Raw genomic sequence first — 22894 nt, forward strand, 5'->3', positions numbered from 1 at the left:
TAGACACTGGGTGGTCTTCAAAAGCTAAGATATCTGCCACGTGATCCTTTTAAGCCGAGTCTTGAATAGATTCATCAATGAAGAGGAAGCAATAGAAATATCAAATATGACAGCACAGATACAAGACAGCACAGAGTTCAAAAAAATGGAACTCTTCTTGTCCTGACAAGACATCAACACTGAATAAATTTAGGTGTTCAAAGTCTCCTGGGGGGGTATCTTGGCTTCTGAGGACTTTTTGAGAAAAATCACATCACCACCATGAAAATGCACAGCCACAAACTCCAAGTGAGACATCTACACTAATTCCTACCTGCTTCCTCAACCCCACATTTTATGCTCTGGCTGAAATAAACGTCTCTCAAGTTTCTAAAATTTGCTATACTCTGTTTGTTGAAGATTCTTTTTTCAATCTTTCATTAATTGACTAAGTATAGTTAAGCTTTGTTTTTTTTTTTTTTCTTTTTCAACCCTATCTGTAGAATTTCCTGGAGAGTTTTTAGAACATATAGATGTATGGGTCCAACTCCAGAACTAACATCTAGAATGATGGAGTGGGGAGTGGGGAGGGTGCCCAGGCATTTATATGTTTTAAAGTTTCCCAAATGAATCTAATGTGTAGCTGGGCAGTGAACTTAGACCTAATCAATTTTTTGATATCAACCTAAACATGATTTTCTTCAGGAAATCGTTTCTTATCTACCCTTAGGCTGGGTTATATGACCCTTTCATAGGATCCCAAGTTCCCTTGGATAGCTCCACACTCTTTTGTTCTTTCGCATAAATATTTATTTTCACTCTAGGCTGTGTGCACTCAGTCACAGCATATGTCTAAATTATGGCTTTGATTTCCTTAATTAGGTGGTCTTGATTGCCACCTAATTTCTCTCTTTTTGCTAAAGTTGTAATTTGTTGGTTAATATCTGACTCCCAGTAGATCATAAATCCCCTGACAGCAAACATCATCACTATGGGTGTTCACTGTAATATTCATAAATAACATAGTACCTGATGCATGGTAAGTAAAAAATAGAAATATGGTTAAGAAATGAATGAGTAAATGAGCAGTCACATTCTGCCCCAGAGTTGAAGTTTCTTTCTCATCAGTCTCAGAAGAAACAAGAAGAGGGTTGAAAATGGCCTTTACTATCAGCATCTTGAAGAGCTTGACAAATCTCGCTGTTTCCATTTGATTAAGGTATGTCAAGAACACAGGTGTGAAGTAATCTTACTAAAGAATACTAGATGCTTTCCCCACCCTACAGAGTCACTTATTCTCACCTTATACCTCACATCACAGGCCAGAAATGAAGCATATCCTTATAGAGGAAACAAAAATAAAATAAGAGATAGAAAGTGATATCAGCCGTCTACCACCCAATCATGAAATGCTTTGATGCTCTATTAAAAAAAATTAAACAACAGAAGAGCTATTTTGTTTATGTGGTAGTAGGAGGCAGGACTGGCAAAGATAAAAATAAGAGAGAAGTGACTATTCATTATAATTTAACTATTACCAACATCCTGTTGATGTTTTCAAAATCATAAAAGCCCTTATAAAGAATCTAAAATGTAAGATACAACAAGTGAATGGACAACAGTTAATAACAATTCCTGCAGTTGGGATAGCCCAACTTCCAACCCAAGTTTGATATGTATTATTTGTGTAACTTTGGATAAGCTGCTTACCCTTCTTAGACTTAGTTTCTTCAACTTAACCAAATTCTGATAATTAAATGAGAAATGGAATTTTAAACTCCTGGAGAATAGTGTCCAAGTACTCGATAAAAAGCATACCTAAAAACACTATTTTGTCTGAACATCCAATAGTCCCATCAAGTGCCACCAGTGTATCTGCAGGTCTATAACTCACTTGATTCTTCTTATTCATTTCCTCTGACTACCTTGGGAAATCTCTTAACAGTTGAGTATAATACTGAACACTTTTTATCTCTAAAACTGTTTTTTTAGCTTTTTAGTGTTTTTTTTTTTTAATCTCTAAAGATCCATTGGATATCATCCATGAACAGTATGCAATGCTTAGTAATCTCTCCAGCATATTCCTTTGTTATTCTAGGGACATACAACCCCAGGAGGCTTAAGCTGTCAAGTTCATTGTCCCATTACCACCCTGCAACACAACTTAACATTAAAGCACTGATATCATTGAAATTGTTTCCTTTTCAATAATTTTGTCATTGTATCACATAGACATTAATATAACTCTAGATTTAACCCTAATGTGTTATTAAAAGATTTTTAAAAACTAGTATTTTAGTGTCTGACCTCTGATGCTATTACTTCATTTATTTCAAACCCACACATGCCACATACCTATCCTGTATTATAAACTAACATGAAGTATTAGAAAACAAATCATAGCAACCTAGATTCTTCTATATTTAAAAAGGTATGAAAGTTTATCTTTAAATGCCTATATGGCACAAGTAGGCTTTCCAGGTGGCACTAGTGGTAAAGAACTCACCTGCCAATGCAGGAGAAAAAGAGATAAGGGTTCAATCCCTGCATCAGGAAGATTCCCTGGAGGAGGGAATGGCAACCCAATCCATTATTCTTGCCTGGAGAATCCCATGGACAGAGGAACCTGGCGGGCTATAGTCCATGGAGCCAGGATTGTGGGGGGAGTGTCACAAAGAGTCGGAGATGACTGAAGTGACATAGCATGGCAAAAATAAAGTGAATATAAATCATATACATGCTTCAGGTCTCTACACTATTCTTTTTGGCTTAAACTACCAGACTTTTTGTCTATATTATGAAATCGAATCATTGTGTTCTGAAAAAATTTAAAAAGTGCAAATGGGAGAAACAGAAGGCTTGAATACATTAGTAAATTGTAAGTATATAAGATTATAGTTGTGTAGTTTACATTAAGTATTCCTGGGTATGGGAAACATACCTAGGTTTGTATATTTGTATTATAGAAACATGAGTTCTATAATAAACTTAAATGTTTTGCCATTTAAGCCTATGATTACAGAATATATTTCCCTATGGGGAAAAAAAAAAGAATGAATGAAATACAAACATCTCAAGACTCAAGTTTTGTAGAACCAGTGTCTTATGCTTCTCAGAAAAAACAAGCATTTGATATTCAAAGAAAGAATAGCATCAAATCGAGGATGACGTAGACAAAGACAATATAAAATAGGAGCCTAGAGTTTTAGGAATTTTATAATTAATTTAATTTTTTCAAATCAAACACCTAACAAACTTATTGGTACCCCCATTTCAGAAGATAAGAACTCAATGATCAAATGTAAATGTACTTTCTTACATTTCGTGAAAATACTAGTTTGTTTTTTTTTTTTAATCAGCTACAGAGTAAAATTCAAAACTGGAAAGGTCAGAGAAAAATATATATAATAAAGTATTCTGAGTAGAACTAATGGAAAAATATGACTCCCATCAAAATTGATTGCATTCATGTCCCACTGGTCACGATTTATTCTAATTCTGTCTTATTTAGTGGTTAAGAGAAATCCATAAAATACAGAATCCCAGATGTAATGTTGATTAGGAACAATAAATGGGCTTCCTAGTAGTAAAGAACCTGTTTGCCAATGCAAGAGACATAAGGGACGCCATTTTGATTCCTGGATTGGGAAGATCCCCTGGAGGAGAGCATAGCATCCCACTCCAGTATTCTTGCCTGAAGAATCCCAGGGACAGAGGAGCCTGGTGGTCCACAGGGTCACATAGAGTTGGACACGACTGAAGCAACTTAGCACACACAGGAACAAGAATTAAATTTGACTTGAATAGCAACATATATTTACATTTTCTTGATAATTCCTACTCTGTAATTACTTTCTAGGTCTTCAGTGGGAAACATCTCTCTGCTACTTTCTAGGTAACTACAAGTCCTGCATCATTGCTCTGTTAAACCAGTAAAACAAAGCACAAACCCCCATTACAATTACTACACAACTACAACTCTCAGGACAACTAGATCAATGTGCACAGTATCTAGCCAATAAGTAAAATGTTCTACTAAGTGGAATTTGATTGCTATATTGACTATATCTAAACAGGTAAAATGAAGTGAAAAACATGGGAATTATTTGGATAAATATGGCCTAGAAGCTGTCCAAATAATATTTGTACTGCAAAGTTATCTACTTCTACATTTTATATAAAGCCTTAAAATAAAATCTCAACCCTTAATTTAAATGTCATTACTTTTTTATAAATGACAAATATTTGAGGAGAACTAAGGAGAAAAATCCCCTTCATGGATCACTGCCTTGACATGGCAAAAGGGCTTGCAAAACTCAATAAGCCATGCTGTGTATGGCCACCCAAGATGGACAAGTCATACCACAGAGTTCTGACAAAACATGATCCACTGGAAGACGGAATAAAAACCACCCCATACTTGCCATAGGAACCTCATAAACTGTATAAAAGGACAAAAAGTTATGACACTGAAAGATGAGTCCCCCAGGTTGGAAGGAGTCCAATATGCTACTGGGGAAAAGTGGAGGAGAATTACTAATAGCCCCAGAAAAAATGAAGCAACTGGGCCAAAGCAGAAGTGACACTCAGTTGTGGATGTTTCTAGTGATGAAAGTAAAATCCAATGCTGCAAAGAACAGTATTGCATAGAAACCTGGAATGTTAGGTCCATGAATCAAGGTAAACTGGACATGGTCAAGCAGGAGGTGGTAAGAATAAACATCGACATCTTAGCAATCAGTGAACTAAAACAGAGAATGGGCAAATTTAATTCAGATGACCATTAAATATCTACTACTGTGGGCAAGAATTCCATAGAAGAAAGGGAGTAGCTCTCATAATCAACAAAGAGTCCAAAATGTGGTACTTGGGTGCAACCTCAAAAATGACAGATGATCTTAGTTTGCTTCCAAGGAAAATTACTCAACATCACAGTAATCCAGGCCTATGACTCTACCACCAATGCTGAAGAAGCTGAAGTTGATCAGTTCTGTGAAGAACTAGACCTCCTAGAACTAACACACCCAAAAAATGATGTTCTATTCATCACTGGGGATTAGAATGCGAAAGTATGAAATCAAGATATACCTGGAGTAACAGGCAAGTTTGGCCTTGGGAAAACAAAATGAAGCAGGGCAAAGGATAACTGAATTCTGCCAAGAGAATCCATTGGTGATAGCGGGTATCCTTTTTTGACAACACAAGAGAAGACTTTATACACGAACATCGCCAAACAGTCAATACCAAAATCAAATTGATTACATTCTATGTAGCCAAAAAAGGAGAAGCTGTATACAGTCAGTAAAATCAAGACCTAGAACTGACTGTGGCTCAGATCATCGGCATCTCATAAAAAAATTCAGGCTTAAACTAAAGAAAGTAAGGAAAACCACTAGGCCAGCCAGGTACAACTTAAATCAAATCCCCTGTGAATATGCAGTGGAAGTAATGAATATAATCAAGGGATTAGATCTAGTTAACAGTGTGCCTGAAGAACTATGGACGGAAGTCTGTAATATTGTACTGGAGGCAGTGAACAAAACCATTGCAAAGAAAAAGAAAAGAAGGCAAAGTGGTTTTCTGAGGAGGCTTCACAAGTGGCTGAAGAAAGAAGTGAAAAGCAACAGAGAAAGGGAAAGATACATCCAACTAAATACTGAGCTCCAAAGAAAAGCACAAAGAGACAAGAAGGACCTCTTCAATGAACAGTGAATAAAACTAGAAGAAAACAACAGAAGGGGAAAGACTAAAGATCACTTTAGGAAAATTGGAAATATCAAGTGAACATTTTGCCCAAGGAACAATAAAGAACAAAAATGGTAGAGACCTAGGAGACATTGAAGAGATCAAGAGGAGATGGAAAGAATACACTGAACTGTACAAAAAAGATCTCAATGAACCATGTTACTACAATGGTGTAGTCACCCAGAGCCAGACATTCTGGGGTGCAAAGTCAAGTTGGTCTTAGGAAGCACTGCTGTTAATAAAGCTAGTAGATGAAATGGAATTCCAATAGAGCTATTCAAAATCCTAAAGGATGATGGCATCAAAGTGTTGCATTCAATATGTCAGCAAATTTGGAAGATCCAGTAGTGGCCACAGAACTGGAAAAGGTCAGTCCTCGTCCCAATTCCCGAGAAGGGTAGTACTAAAGAATGCGTTAACCATCAGACAATTGCACTTATCTCCCATGCTAGTAAGGTCATGCTTAAAATCTTGCACGGTAGGCTTCAGAATTATGCAAACCAAGAATTTCCAGTGTCCAAGCTGGGTTTAGAAAAGGAAGAGGAACCAGAGATCAAATTGCGAGCATTTACTGAATCACACAGAAAGAAAGGGAATTCCAGAAAAAAACATTTGCCTCTGTTTCACTGACTACTCTAAAACCCTTGACTGTGTGGATCATTAAAAAAAAAAAAAAAAAAACAAACCAACTGTGGAAAGCTGTTAAAGAGACGGGAATACCGGACCCTCTTATCTTCCCCCTGAGAAACCTGTATGTGGGTCAAGAAGCAATGGTTAGAACCCTATATGGAACAACTGATTGGTTCAAGATTGAGAATGGAGTACAACAGGGTTGTGTGCTGTTACGCTGTTTGTCATGAGACATGCCGGGCTGGATGAATTACAAGCCAGTATCAAGATAGACCGAACAAACATCAACAGACTCAGATATGCAGATGATATCACTCTAATGGCAGAAAGCGAAGAGGAAATAAAGAGCCTCTTAATGAGGGTGAAGGAGGAAAGTGAAAAAGCCGACTTAAAACTAAATATTAAAAAAAAAACTATGATCATGGCATCTGACCCCATGACTTCATGGCAAATAGAAGGGGAAAAGGTGGAAGCAGTGACAGATTTCCTCTTCTTGGGCTTTAATATCACTGCAGATGGTGACTGCAGCCATGAACTCTGAAGACAATTGCTTCTAGACAGGAAACCTATGACAAACTATACAGTGTATTGAAAAGCAGAGACACTATTCTGCCGACAAAGCTCTGTATCGTGAAGATTATAGTCTTCCCAGTGTCACATACAGTTTTGACAGCTGGATCATAAAGAAGACAGAACACCAAAGAATTAATGCCTTTGAAATGTAGTGCTGGGCAAGACTTCTGAAAGTTCTTTTCAGACAGCAAGAAGATCAAACTTGTGAATTTTAAGGGAAATCAACCCTGAATACTCAATGGAAGAACTGATGCTGAAGCCGAAGCTCCAGTATTTTGGTCATCTGATGCAAACAGCCAACTCACTGGAAAAGTTCCTGGTGCTGGGAAAGATTGAGGGCAAAAGAGGAGGGCATCAGAGGATGAGATGGCTGGATGGCATCACTGATACAATGGACATGAACTTGGGCAAACTTCGGGAGATGGTGAGGGACAGGGAGGCCTGGTATGCTGCAGTCCATGGGATCTCAAAGAGTCAGGCACAACTGGGCGACTGAACAACAATAAAGGAGAAAAATAAATCAGTGAATGAATATAAGAAAGGTTACGGTGATATGGATTTTAGTACATGTAAGACAGGAAAAGCCTCAATAAGATAAGGTTTGAGTAAATTCGGAAAAGGCATAAGTTCTTCCTCTACCTTAATATTTTTATGCAGTGGCATTGTAAGCAAAAGGACTAGTAAGTGCAAAGAACATGAAGTAGGAGCTGATGAAAGACGTAAGATACTGAAGGAAATGCAAGGAGATAAATATGCCTCCAGCCAAGGAAATACAGGGATATAAGAGATGAGGTCAGAGAAGTTACAATGAGGGAATGTTGAAGGCAGCTTGTATAGGTCATGTGGGATATTCAAGGAGTTTAGATTTAATTGCAAATGAAATGGAAAACCGCTGAAAGTTAAAGAGAGAGAAAGAACATCAGCTAACTAATTTTTCAGAAGACTGTGACTGCTATGTTAACAGACTCTAGGGGCACTGGAGTAGAATTAGACTGCAGAGAAGGAGCAATTGCAATCTTCTAGATGTAAAATTTTGTTGATACTGTTTTCTTGGGCTGAGAGATAAAGTACTTTGTGATATTATGGACATATTCTGAAGATAGCAGACCAGAGTGGAGTATAAGAGAAAAGGAGTCAAAGATGACACCAACGTTTTTAATTCAAACATCATGATTGATTGTATTGCCATTAACTGAGACAGGGAAGACTGTGATGAATGGACTTTAGGACTGGAGTTCTGCAATTCAGTTTTAGACGTGCTAATTTTGAGATGACTTAGTAAATGCCACTGGAAACAGCTGGATAGGCAGTTCAATGAGTTTAGGAATCTGAAGTTTAAGGGAAATTCAGGGGCAAGGTCTAGAGTAGTAACAATAAAACTTTGGGAGTTGACAGACTATCAATGTTATTTTAAACTATAAATAAATCAATGATATATTTTTTAAACTCTATTTGATATAACTTTCCATGAAAGAAATCATTATAAGTTAAAAATGCTTATAATAAGTTACTTATTCCCAACAAAATAAAACAGAGGTTTTGGTCCAACATATTAATCTTCAGAAACAAAAATCACTATTTACACTTTATGTTCTAAAACATGCTATAATTTGGTTAGTAACAAGAACAACCATTTTGTAAGGTTTAAAAATATTACACTACTTTGTCTTATAACAGACTTTATAAATGCGTACATGGTTGTTTATCATACTCCTTTATAAAATAGGAAGATTATTTATTCATTCATTTTTCAACTTCATCATGACTATAACTCCATATCAACTGTGACTCAACTGTACTAATTATCATTGAGAATGTCAAGTCACTTTACAGTGGATTAAATAACCCAGAAAAAAGCTGCACTGCTCTACTTCCCTGGTTATTTGTCAGAGAATCCAATGGTTGCAATCAATTGGAACCACCTAGTCATGTACACGGAGAAGGCAATGGCACCGCACTCCAGTACTCTTGCCTGGAAAATCCCATGGACAGAGGAGCCTGGTAGGCTGCAGTCCATGGGGTCACTCAGAGTTGGACATGACTGAGTGATTTTACTTTCACTTTTCACTTTCATGCATTGGAGAAGGAAATGGCAACCCACTCCAGTACTCTTGCCTGGAGAATCCCAGAGACACTGGAGCCTGGTGGGCTGCCGTCTATGGGGTTGCACAGAGTCGGACACAACTGAAGCGACTTAGCAGCAGCAGCAGCAGTCATGTACAGATATGAGAGTATGCGCTGACCATGTCAACTTGGCAGCCTCTCTATATCTTTAAATTAGTCATATCACTCCATTCTATGCAGGAAAGTCCACCTTTATGGTCTTGTGTTACATGGTTGCTGCCCATACCCTCCACTCTAGCACTCTGCTGGTAACACACATACTCCATGAGAATGGAGCCTGAATTACCATCTTTGTAGTCCTGACACCTAACACAGTGACTGCACAAAGAAGGGGATCATTTAATTTTCTCAATTATTAAACAACTTTAATCCTGAACTTTCTCATATCATAAAAAGCATTATATACTGAAAATTCAAAGCAGAAATAAAGTCACAACTTTGAGAATGGTAACAGAAGAAGAAACACCAGTTGAAAGTGTAATATTTGAAAAGTATGGCATTTTTAATTTTGTTGTTGTTCAGTCTCTAGTTATGTCTGACTCTTTGCAATCCCATGGACTGCAGCATGCTAGACTTCCCTGTCATTCAGACTTCCCTGTCATTCACTATCTCCTGGAGTTTGCTCAAACTCGGGTCCACTGAGTCGGTGATGCCGTCCAACCATCTCATTCTCTGTTGTCCCCTTCTCCTCCTGTCTTCAATCTTTCCCAGCATCAAGGTCTTTTCCAATGAGTTGGCTCTTCACATAAGGTGGCCAAAGTATTGGAATTTCAGCTTCAGCATCAGTCCTTCCAATGAATATTCACGATTAAGTTCCTTTAGGATGGACTGGTTGGATCTCCTTGCAGTCCAAGGGACACTCAAGAGTCTTCTCCAATACTACAGTTCAAAAGCATCAATTCTTCAGTGTTCATCCTTTCTTATGGTCCAACTCTCACATCCGTATGTCACTACTGGAAAAACCATAGCTTTGACTATAGGGAGCTTTGTGGGCAAAGTGATGTCTCTTCTTTTTAATATGCTGTCCAGATTCGTCAGCGTCATTTAATTTCATGGCTGCTGTCACCATCTGCAGTGATTTTGGAGCCCAAGAAAATAAAGTCTGATTTATAAGTGGTCAAATCTATTGAAAGTGAAAATCACTCAGTCATGTCCAACTCTTTGTGACACCATGGACTGTAACTTGCAGGCTCCTCTGTCCAGTGGAATTCTCCAGGCAAGAATAATGGAGTGGATTGCCATTCCCTTTTCCAGGGGATCTTCCCAAGACCCAAGGATAGAACTTGGGTCTCCTGCATTGCAAGCAGATACTAGCTGAGCCACCAAGGAAGCCCAAAGCTATTAAAATATACTTATTATAAAACTAAAATTATATTTTCATTATAATAATTTGACTTTAAGTTGAGAAGAGAAATATTTATTTGCATTTAGTTTGTTACATGCTATGAAGAGGATTTTCTTTAAAAAGCATTATCAATATCATGATCAGTTGATCTATTTATATTATTTTATGCAGAACCACTTCTGTTTGAAAATAAGAAATGTATCAGAAGATTTGCACATTGCAAATCTTGACTTCCAGTACACTGTTATACAAACTAGGCACACCCTCATTTTTATATACATTTATTTCCTATTTCAGAAGGTTCATGAATCCTTGCTTGTGCATCAAAATTATATGTAGAGTTTTATAAAGCAGTTATGCTTGGATTCTGTACAAAATCCACTCAATCAATATCCACAGAGATGGGACTGGAAATGATTGTGATATCAAGCCATAATTGAGTACTCCTGTCCTCTTGACTTTAATAAAAATGTCTTAATTATGATCTCATTAATTCACTCAATGAATGTTTACTGGCCACCTATTATAGTCCAGGTATAGTGCTAGTTGCCATTCTATGATAAGGTTTCTGTGCTTTAGGATGCTACACAAGGTCAATTATCCTAGTCCTCATGGTTAAGAAGAGGTATTCCTAGAGGAGATAATAACTAAATTCTGTGTAAAAAAATAATGGTAAGCAGATTAGGAGAGTATTCAAAGACCATAGTTTGCTTGGAGGCAAAACAGAGACAGCCATTTCAAGAAATCATAACAGTATCAGCAAAAATCTCTTTAGTATATTCCACAGACACTGACAACAGCTGATTTACATAATTTATATCCTATCTCAGGTTATCAATTAGGTTATTGAAAAGCAATTCATCTGAGCTGCAACCAACATCTTTACCTTATTCAACAAAAATTTTCCAAATGTTTACTGTGTGATAGGTTCCAATCTACATGCTTAGGGCACACTAAATAAAGCAGATAAAGATACCCATCCTGATGATTTTAGTGGAACTAAAATATACAACAGATAGGAATAGAATATTAAAAATATATTTTTATCCAAAACAATCCTACCGCTGTAGACTATTAATCCTATTAAGCACTTGAAATTTTAAGTACTCCTTAAGATGGTACTTCATAATAACATAATTGTATATGCAACATGCAGTTTGCTTTCTAACTTGAAGAGCTAGCTTACCAAAATAATCATAATGCAATAAATATAGATAGGCTACTTTTCCTAATAGTCATTAAGCAAAACCAGACAACCCTTAATATCATACAAAACTGAAAAAGGTTTGAAAAATTATATATGACAGGATTTTCTCAATTATTACTTTTACAAATTGAAATCAAACTTGAATGAAACTTTCCTGTTTACCAATAGGCAAGTGAAATGATGATTTATGTTGCTGTCAAAGCAAAAATATGACTTCATATGGCATTTTATCAGTCATTTTACTATGTTAAAGCAAACTCCAGTTTTAGAGATAGTATGGTCTACTGAAAGCTTCAAATATATAAAAATATCTTTGGAGAGAATGTGCAAAACTATTTTCCAAATGAGGAAAGCTGGAAAAAAGTAGCAATTCATTCACCTTCACAGAGTGAGTAAAGAAAAAGAGGGAGGGGGACTCTAATCACTGTTAACAACATGATATGAGGAGGTCACTTTACACCACTCCAAGTTAACTAGATTTTAACCTTGTTCCAGTCTGATGAGCAAAACAAGAAGATAATTAGTAATCTAAATGGTGACTATATCATATCCTGTATGCATTCTGGCACCTTGGCGGACACTAGGGAAAGAAATAAAACTAAATCACAGTCTTTACCCTCCAGCAACTCCTAGAGGAAGAACTATAAATGAAGAACTTTTAAAATAATTATACTGTCTTTTTTTTTTTTTTGCAGACCACGTATCTTTCAGTTACATTCTTGCAGCTGATTACATTCAAACAGCTTTTAGATAATCACATCTGACACTTTATACTGAAGGTAATAAGCTTCCTCCCATACATCAATCCCCCAAAGTGGAATAGAACTGTTGTTCCTTGTAATAGATCCTGATTAGAACAGGCAGCAATTTGTAAGTGTCCCTGTTCCTTAATGAAACCAGGCCAACCCCAAGCTGAACCTTGAACACCAACAGACAAAGCTGTCAATTTCCCCTCAGTCAAAGGAATAAAGTAACACATGCTAGCTTCCATCTACTCCCCTTTGGTTCTCTGCCATCAATAAGGCATAGATTTGTCTCTAAAATGGGAAGAGTGACAATTCCTTCACCACTGAAATTTAGTGCAAGCTGAAGAGTCACCTGAATTATGACATCATCTTTCACCAAAATCTCTTTATATGTTCCCTTGGTAGCATTTAAGTTATTTGCACGATTTACATGATATTTACAATGGTTACAGCTGCATGATTTGTGCATTATTGCTAGGCCCCAAGGCACCATAATCATAAGCAAAGTCAGGGAGGCTGTACAAAAGCATTAAGAATATACAATAGGACTTTCCTGGTGGTGCAGTAGATAAGATTCGGCCTACCAGTGTAGCTGACAAAGATTTATTTGATCCCTGGTCCAGGAAAGATTCCATATGCCACAGAGCAACTAAGCTTGTATGCCACTACTACTGAGCCTGTGCTCTAGACCCTGTGAGTCACAACTACTGAGCCTTCATGCTGCAACTACTGAAGCCCACATGCCTAGAGCCTGTGTTCTGTAACAAGAGAAGCCACTGCAGTGAGAAGCCAGGGCACAGAAACGAAGAGTAGCCCCCACTCACTTCAAGGAGAAAAAGCCTGTGTACAGCAATGAAGAGCCAGGGCAACCAAAAAAGAAATTTAAAAAATTATTTTAAAAAACAATTTATATATAAAAAGAACACACAATAAAGTAAACATGGGCAAATGGTCAAAAGCAAGAGCTCTGGAGCAAGACTGTCGGGTTCAAATCCTGGGTCTATCACACAGTAGCTGTATGGTCTTAAGTAAGACAATTAACGTATCTGTTTTTCAGTTTCTTTATGGGTAAAATAGAGATGGTAGTATTAGCTTACCTCTAAGACAACTGTCAGAACAAATGAGATTCTATACAAAAATGTTTACAAGGAGACATATGCATTCAGTGTTAGAGCTTGTTACTATATCTGTCTGGATATGCAGCTTGAGTAAAATCTTTAGAGCTTGTTACTATATCTGTCTGGATATGCAGCTTGAGTAAAATCTTGAAGTATGAGAAAGTATCTGCTAGATGGATGAGAAGGAAAAATATATTCCAGGCAAAAAAGAATAATGCATTCCAGGACAAGGGAAAAGACAGTCAAGAGGTTGAACATGCCTAGTGTGCAGGGTGCATGGTGTTGGAGTGGGAAACCTGAGTCTGAGACATACAGAAGGGCACCCTACATCATGCTAGGCCATCTGTACAATATGTTTGTCTTCAAAACCAGTGAAGTACTTCGAAGGTTCATCAGCATTCAAAGAGTGACAGCAAGTAGAAGGCTGTACTTCACAGTTAATCTGAAAAGAGAGTTAAGAGCAAATACCACAGGTGGCGCTAGTGGTCAAGAATCTGCTTGCCAGTGCAGGAGACATGAGACCTGCGTTCAATGCCTGAGTCAGGAAGATCCCTGGAGGAGGGTACAGCAAAAACCACCCTAATATTCTTGCCTGGAGAATCCCATGGACAAAGGAGTATGGTGGGCTACAGTCCTTAGGGTCGCAAAGAGTCAGACACAGCTGAAGTGACTTAGCATGCACCACTAATACATATGACTCTCCGCAGTGTACCTAAGAACACAAAGTAGGAAAATGTGCTAGAGCTTCTTGTTAGTTCTGTCAGGAATTGCAACTACTGCTATTTCGTAGTAGTGATCCTTTCGGGAAATTGTTTGTTAAAGTCTGAGTGAGAAAGGAAAGCCAACTGCCTCCTACAGTCTAAGGTTTGCTCCTATAAGCCCGGATGTGAGTTTACCAGTCAGACAGAGGAAGGACGCTTCCACTGACATCCTATACGCTCAAGTTCTATGAATAGGGACCTTCATTGGCCTGTACAGTACAGGGCCATTCAAGAGCAATTAAATTTGGTTAAAATAAGAAAGAAATGCTTTTTAAGGAGAAAAAAAGAAAAAGAAGGTTTGAGGGATTGCAAAAGTTGATTGTGCTGAAGCACTTTTACACAGGTTTGTTTTAGTTCTCAATTGTCAAGTCGTATTTAAACTGGTCTCTTACTCTGAAATAGGATAACCTTTCTTTTCTCTGAGTTCTTTCTACTAAATTAATAGCACTGTCTCTAATTCCATGCGCAGCAAGCAAAGAGTTTATTTTACCAGATAACAGTAGGTCTGGTGATCAGCCAATGTCTAAAGAACCACTAGCCAAGTCAGTAGTAGGCCAAAGACTGCAACTGATAAATAGATACTGCTCACTAAATCACTTTAAAATTGTTTCATCTTCTCTACCCAAGAGTATTATTCACGTTGAGTTCTGACACAACTGAAAGCAAAAAAAAGAAAAAAAAAATCACAATTATCTATAAAAATAAAATCATATTAGGGTTTTGAAAGGAGAATTAAATAGATGCATTAGAATATAGAAGGTAGTTTTTAAAAAAAAGCAAAACCCTTTAGATTCTGAATTTAATTGCAAAGGAAATCAGTAGAAAAAAGTCCAAATTTAGGAAATTCAATATAGCGTAGTTTTAGTATACATTGAAAACTGCATTTAAAATAGACTCTTCAGGGAGAAAGTTTAAGGAGCACTGTAACTTTTTATAGCACCTGTGTGTACCTCTTTCTTCTTTGTTAAGGGACAAAACTTCAATGCTCAAAAAAAAAAAAAAAATTTGATTTCCTCTCACCACTCCCAGCTCAGGTCACATTTCCCCAGTATTATATGAGGGAAGTCGAGGAGTAAAAGCAGAAACGCAGATCAGCCCTCAGCTCCAACTCTGCAGTTGCCTTGAATTCCTAATGTTACAAACCAACTGCGCTTTCTCCAAAGGTGGACAGGAATGAAAAGTGCGTCTAGGATATAATATGATTCTGGCTTTTAAATACCTAAACATCATCACTAAAAATTATATTAAATGATAGGGCTGGGTCAATATGTATAAAACCCTGTATTCATATAAAACAGAATTAGTCATCTGTAGAACTTCCATAGTATCTTCTTCAGGACCTTGAGGACATGTACTGAATTCCCCAAAAGAGAGGAAAAAACTTCATGGTTGAAATATTAGCTCTATCTTAGCCATTGCCAGCACCGCATGTCATGGTAGTCCCTGAAGAGGAAGTATTTCTCTATAAATTAACTATCCATTTATTCCCAAAGTAAAAGGTGGTTATGTACTTTCAGACACTTTGACAATCCAAAAGGAAAAACTTGAATTAGAACTTGCACTACTAAGCGCATCTGTTATTATTTTTCCCCAAAGCTGACTGCTTCTTTGGAAAAAAGGTTATCTGTTAAATAAATAACCCATATCAAATAAAAATCAAATCATTATCTGACTTATTAATAAAAAACATACAATTAGATATTATATATATCACCCAATCAATATAAAATCAACATGAAAAGAGAAATTCGACATTATTTGTCTTATTTGAAATAAATATATAACTTTCTTAGCTTCCTGAAAATTCAAAGTTGTACTGGGTCCTCTATTAGGAACTTTAGAGAGGGAAAAAAACTATGTTCATAATCCAGCAACAAATGTATACAAAAATATTTTATAAACTGTTGCACTTTTTAATTTGATACAGATCTTATAGAATCACATAATTAGGTATATTAACAATACAAATTATCAAAAATTACCTATATCTAAATTTAGAACATTGAGGAATTTTTAAATGCTTTCTATAATCTCCTGTGTTTCTTTGATTCATCATTTTCACTTAATCGATCCTCACTAACTAAACTCCAGCACATATATTTAAGCAATATATGGTCATTCTATATTTCATAAATATACACAAATTAAGTAATAATTGTTTATTCCATTAAGTATCAGACTACTATTATTTAAAGATACTTTATTATTATTGCAGATTTCACCCTACTCATTTATGGAAAATCTTGACTATTATATGATTATATTTTTTTGAGAGACAGGATTCAGTTAAGAATTTTTCTGTGCCTTAGTTTCCTCATTAGTAAAGTGAGAAGGTAGTATGGAGTTGCCATTTTTATGAGAATTTCTATCTCTGTCATTCTCTTTAAAAGACTCTAAACACCTTTTCTTCTTTCGAAAAATTCAGCTTTTTATTACACACTCTCACTGAAACTTGATTCGAATCCATTCATTATCACTACATAGGTAGTGCCTAAATAAGTTAACCAGAGTGAAGAGAAATTTGTCTCAGAGAAGAAACAAAATTTAAGAATAGAAAGGCAACTAATTATTTTTTGTCAGAAATCCTACCCACAAATTTGAAAAGGGGGCCATGTTTGCCTTGCTATATTTTAGTGATAAGTTGAATAATGTGCCCCTTCAATTTTAGTCACAAATCAAAGCAAACATAGAAGCTAAAATTTAATTATATAAATCATAAGCAATCATGCTATCTAGATATATATATTTTTCATTTTGCAAATTCATAATTTTATTTAAAACTCCGTGTATACCTCTCACAGAATTATTTTTATAAAGTAGATTCTAGCAAAGTATTAATTATAAAGTCAATTGTCACATTAAAATATTAATATACTTAATTTTAAAACTAATAGACAATTTTGTGAAGGTGTCTGCAATTAACTGAACATACATGTGCCACCTAAACTAAGGTTATCTGTATAAAAGATTCAGAAAGGTGTTTCTCATGAGCTACCTAATTTTCTTTAGTGTTTATTACAGACTGTTGATTTTGCTTTAAAAAACAAATGGAAACACAATATTAATAATCATAGAAGATACTTCATTTGCTATCAAAAGCATATCTTATCTTTTAACTGATTTCTGATTGAGTAACCTAAGGGACAAGGTTGATCTCTTCCCAAAGTTGGATTACCACATACTCTGGAAGCCAGCACCATTTCACCTGCTGATCCCAGGCACTCAAAACACTTGAGCAGGAATCACTACCAACTCTTGACAAGCTTCGAAAATTCTTCATAAAATTAATCTACGTTTTGCAAGGCACAGTATTGGCTCAACCACCAAAGATAGAATACCATTTTAATTAGTAACAAAATGATTCAATCAGATATTATATTTTCTTTTTACTCAATTTAGCTTAACTCCTTTAAAAACTGCTAAAACCATCTATCATAAAACCATCAATCTGAACACAGTCATGAGTTATAGTCACTATAAATTCCAGGTAAATTTCAGGTTCTATCTTAATAAGTACTGAACTAATTGAATATGAAATCTATAAATTCATGAGATAAAACATTTATATTAACCATAAACAAGTATATGAAATATGATCCTGAAGTTAATGCACATACATATAAAAAATAATGCTTATTCTTTTCTTCTTACTAAACCATAATAAATACTAACAATTTTTAAAGTAAATTAAAGATTACTAAATTACAGAGTTTGGATTTGCAAAGTAAAACAATATGACTGTGTCAGTTCACTGACTTTCTTTTCATTCACTCCAGGAAATTTTCTTTGTAAGGTTTTCTCTGTAAGATGCTTCAGGATCCTAACTACATATTTTTAGAATCCAATTTATTATGAACCCAGAACTTTTTAGGCTTAAGCATTTTTTAATCCAAGAAATACAAATTTTAGATAAAAGTTATCTTTAAATTATCTTTCAGTTTAACAATCAGAGCATACCACTGCATCTCAGAGAAATGAAATTATATAAATATATAGTACAATTCTGGTATACAATACCTTATTTAGAAACTAACTCATTGTTACATCAGTTGCAAATATAAAGGCTAGCATGAGAACTGGACACTGAGTTTATTTTTCCTTTGTGTGATGATTCAGGCTAGTGTTTCCTTTTTAAGCGTTAATATAGTATTTCCTTGTTGAATTTCATTAGGTGGTAAGAATGCCTACAAGAGTAGGTTTAAGTAAATATGGTTTCCTTCTAAAGAATAAGCACCTAGCAATTTGGAGAAATGAACACCAAATCTTAAACAATGTGAAGATCCAAATAACCATATAACTTGCAAGATATTTCATCAAAAATAACAAACAAAAACTACACATGATCCTTAAAGTTTGCTATTTCTCACTTTAGATGGTTTTGTATTAATAGAGAAGTTTGTTTTTCCACCAGTTATTTGATGTGGTACTAAGATGTTTTGTTTAAAAGAGTTTTAGGTATGCAGTTAGATTTAAATGAGAAAATTATACATCATAAGTGTAGAAATTTGACCTTTCGATCTTCTAAGAGCTTTAAAGAAGCCCCAGTGTGGAACTGAAACATCTTCAGTGAAATAATCCCTGAATACCTATGATAAGTCTCTCGAGTTTACAATGCATCTGTCTTCACTGAAGAAAGTCTTAGTTTCCATACTAAAAACAAAAAGCTGCCATTATGATACTTGTTCCAAGTTTGGACAAAAGAAATAGCTCGAAAAGTTCAAAAGGAAACAATATACCTGTTCTTCCTTAATCAAGTGTCCTTTTTCAGGATCATTGTACTTAGAAGGATTTTAGGAGGCCTTATATCCTGAGGCAGTTGCTTTAATTCCAAATAATAAAGAAAACCAGCAGAGGGCAGACCTGAGGACAGAACCGACCAATCCCGCTGGTGACCAGGTACCAAAGGTAAAGTGCAAACTTTTGATAGATTTCACTTCCAAGACTCTACTATTTATCTTTCAAAATGTAGAAATGAATGAATCCACGTAATCAGCATGACTTTTTCAAAAATTCAAAGATAGTCCTAATGAGTCTCTGACTGTACTATTCGCCAGGAAAAGTCACAGAGGAATAACCCATCCCTGCCTGCTCCCCAGGAAGGTGAACAATCACAAAGTGTGGGGAAGAAATACAGACCTGGCTTCGCAGAGTTCGGCCTCCGGGAGCGCTAACTCCCACAAAGAACTCAGATCTTGGCACCCACCAGGGTCAGACTCAGGTTTCTGCTAAAGCCTGAGCCTTTGGGGTTGACAATTTGTTTCTCCCTCAGCCAATCATCGCCGCCCTCCTTCTTACCCCTACTTCTCTGCGCACCCCGGCAAAGCTTGCTTTTCTACTATAAGCTATTTGGGCTCCCTTAACTCCAAAGGACTCCGTCCTCCCGCCAGCCGTGTCTACAGCACCTAACGGACCGCTCCAGCCAGATGCCTTTGCTGGAAAGGGCGGGGGAAGGGGAGGGAGGAGGCGGAGGGGAGGAGTGAAGTCGCTCTCCCTCCTCGGGTACTGACAGAGCTGCAGTCTTCCCAGCAGGTCTGGTCATTGAATATTTGGTGGTGCCACGTAGGAACTTTTCCTTACCTCTCTCCTCCCATCCCACCCCACGCCCCCTCCCCTTCCCTCCAATCCCTATTCCTCCGCCCCCACCCCATTTGCTTGGCGAGTTTCCTCATTCTCCAAGAGAACTGCACGTCCAACCTGCAAGATGAAGTTGAGGGTGGGGGGTCACAGAGGGGAGGAAGGTGCAAAATCCCGGGAAGAGTGTTCTTCCTATCTCCATCCATTTCTTTTAATCTGCCATTGTTTCCCTCTTACTATCTCCTCAAAATGACACACACACACACACACACACACACACACACAGTATTCTCAGTCTTAAAGACTTTCCCCCTGGTCTCTCTCAAATCCTTAAAACAGCTTGTTTCTCACTTTGTTCCAGACAAAGAACTTTATCAAGGTTCATTTTATGCCCTTTCTCTATATTCTCTCCTCAGCTCACCTTTAAAAAAGGACTTCCATTAGTTAGAATCTGAAGAAACCAGATGTGTTCAAAGGTAGTCTAAGGACCTTTCCTCAAACAAAAGCTTTGTACAACTGCCTCTGTGTTCAAGGTAATATTTTTCCTCTTTTCAAAGCCCCTGGAAGGTGGTGAAGGGCATTTCAGCAGGCTCTGTGTCTGACAGATCTTTTTTCCTGCTACCTCTTCTCCCATTACTGTCCCGCCTACATCCATCTCTCTCACCAGTCTTCACTTCCAACCTGGTGGCAGCTACAATCTGGATTTTATTTGAGAGAATTGTTTGCGGGGGAGGGGTTGGAAGAAGGAAGGGGGGAGGGGCACAGAATGAGAAAGACCGACAGCAATCTCCCACCTCCCCCAAACCATTTTTTCTTACCTCCTCTGACCTCTCTAGCCTGGAAGAGGAAAGTCAGTGCGAGAGTTGTTATGGTGAAATCCCAGAGCCACCGTTTCGTTTTCCACCTAGAGGACCACCGCTCCATCTCCGAGCCCCGCACTCACAACTGTGAACTCAGCCCACGAAATCGCGATTGCAGACCTAATCGTCCCTTCCAAGGTATCGTCGGGGATGTTTGCTACACAGCCATTGGGGAGGGAGGGGGGAAAAAGTCAAAGGGCTTTTTCTTAAATTTGATGGTTTGCTTCCTTCCTGTCTCTCGCCCCCTCCTCTCCCTCTCGGTTGGCCCCGCCGGTCGGGACCCTCCGATCTGTCCTCTGCGGGGCCCTGCCTTCAGACTGACGGCAGATGAGGGGCTTCAACCAAAAATCTGAGAGGACTGCGTGCCCCTAAAGGCTTCATGCCGTCAGTGGGCCGGACGAGAGGCTCCGGGCAGCCCCCTCCCCCGCCCACTCCCCTCCCGCGCCCCCCTTAACCGGGGCGAAACTGACAAGCCCGCTGAAGGTCAGACCCAATCACACGCCTCGCGGGCGGCCCCGAGCCCGCCCCCCTTTCCTTTGCCGGAGAATCAGGTCTCCCCGCAAGCCCAGCCCACCAACCACCCTCCATCTCCCCACTCCCCTTTCCTCCCTCCTCTCCTACCCAAATCCCGGAGAAGAAATGGGAGGGAGTTACGGGGGACGCGTGCTTGGCTCCAGCACTTTGGGAATGAAAGGAATTGCAGGAGAGCCCCAGAGTCCACAGAGTTTTCAAGGAGCTTCTGTATTCAATAAAAACAGCTACTTGTCTACTTGCACCCGTCTGTGAGCCTCTCCTCGTCGGCGGGGGAGGGGAGGAGCCCAGCGTCTGAACCGCCACACCGCTGGAGTTTTGGGCTGCCAGCGGTAACCTTATCCCTGTGCAAAAATCTGCTTCTTATAGCAGACGTGGAACCAGCGGACTCACTGCTCTGCCTCCTCCGAAAAGCATTTTTTATTATTATTTTTAAACAGAATTAAAAGAAAGGGATGAAGGTGAGATGGAGAGACCCCAGAGGTCAAAATCCTTGATCTTACAGGGAAGCTGTCCTTCGAGGTCTGAAACTGACAGGTTTCTCTCTTGAATGTTTGAATTCTACGCTAGCTTCATTCAGTGGCATGTCTCTTAAAGAACTGAACTGTACTCTGAGGCAGGAGGAGAAAGAAATATATGGGAGCTGACATTAAGGGGGTGAGTAATTTAATTTTCCAACTGATTCCATACTGAACCAGGTTGAGGGGGCAGAGGGAGAGGAGAAAAGTCAGGGAAAGCAAGTAACGGAGATCTCAAAGCGTCTAGGCCCACAACTCCTATAAAGGGCCTCAGGAGCTGAAAATATGGTCACTCCACATTGAAAGTAATGAGAAGGGACAGATTTCTAAACTCCTTCTGCTTACTCCTCCTCCAAGTAATCCACTTAAACCTGGAGTATAGGTTCTTCAGTCATTTTTTTCTACGTTTAAATTATCCCTTCCTATTGGCTCCTTTTTGTTCTTTAATATTTCTTAAGATGTTTCTCAAAAATTTTCTGGAACAGAGCCCAACAAGGTGCCAGCATACATTAGGGATTCAGTAGAGATGGGTTGAGTGAATGAATACATTTTCCTGTTGCTAAAACTGGAAGCTTTGGCCAGGACCTATGCTGAGATTTTAAGGTATTTCAAGGCTTAAGAGTTCTCAGCTAAGTTCATGAGGTGCATATGTCCATTAATTTTTAAGAATCTAATTTTCTACTAGTTATCAAAAAATGGCTCATGACCCATGAGATTAATGAGATATTCTAACTATGTGGTTTAAAAGATGAAAGGAAGGTGTTCAGAAACTATCTGAAGTCCAAGATGAAATTAATCGTACAAGGACATGTATAAGAGGCATATCAAAACAGGAAAGCAACTAAAAAATACTTTTAACATGACTATTCACTCTGTGACACCATTCCCACATTAAGAAATTTACTTCTTAAAGATAATAGGTTAAAAAAATACTTTGCATTGATAATGTTGCTGGCAGAATGTTCAAGAGGCCTTATATCAGCTGCAGAGAAATATTTTCAAGTTGTTCATACAATTTAATAAAATAATTAAATATCATACAGTGTTTGAATGTGAAACGTAGGATTAAAAATTAAGAACCTTAAGGGGGCTGAACAACAACAACAAAGGGAAAAATACACTGAAATTTATCATCTTCATTATCCTTCATCTCTCTCTCTTTTTTTTTAGAAACAGTTTATTT

The 22894-nt window shown here is 37.7% G+C and overlaps 1 protein-coding gene, 1 long non-coding RNA gene and 1 pseudogene across 2 annotated transcripts in view; 1 reads left to right on the plus strand and 2 right to left on the minus strand.

The window, feature by feature from the left end:
• COL11A1 (collagen type XI alpha 1 chain) overlaps window positions 1-21101 on the minus strand; it is a 231805-nt gene extending 210704 nt beyond the window's left edge. The window contains exon 1 of the mRNA XM_069599057.1: window positions 20621-21101. Coding sequence (XP_069455158.1) covers window positions 20621-20726 — 106 coding nt within the window. The 5' untranslated portion in view covers window positions 20727-21101. The remainder of the gene's footprint in view (window positions 1-20620) is intronic.
• On the minus strand, window positions 12271-12984 carry LOC138428579 (superoxide dismutase [Mn], mitochondrial pseudogene; annotated as a pseudogene).
• Window positions 19540-21437, plus strand: LOC138445293 (uncharacterized). Its single transcript, XR_011258792.1, has 4 exons — window positions 19540-19757; window positions 20219-20335; window positions 20639-20800; window positions 20979-21437. It is a non-coding gene; the product is annotated as an uncharacterized lncRNA (long non-coding RNA).
• The last annotated feature ends 1457 nt before the right edge of the window (window positions 21438-22894 follow it).

Source organism: Ovis canadensis, chromosome 1 (assembly GCF_042477335.2).
Source record: "Ovis canadensis isolate MfBH-ARS-UI-01 breed Bighorn chromosome 1, ARS-UI_OviCan_v2, whole genome shotgun sequence".
Classification (NCBI taxonomy): domain Eukaryota; kingdom Metazoa; phylum Chordata; class Mammalia; order Artiodactyla; family Bovidae; genus Ovis; species Ovis canadensis.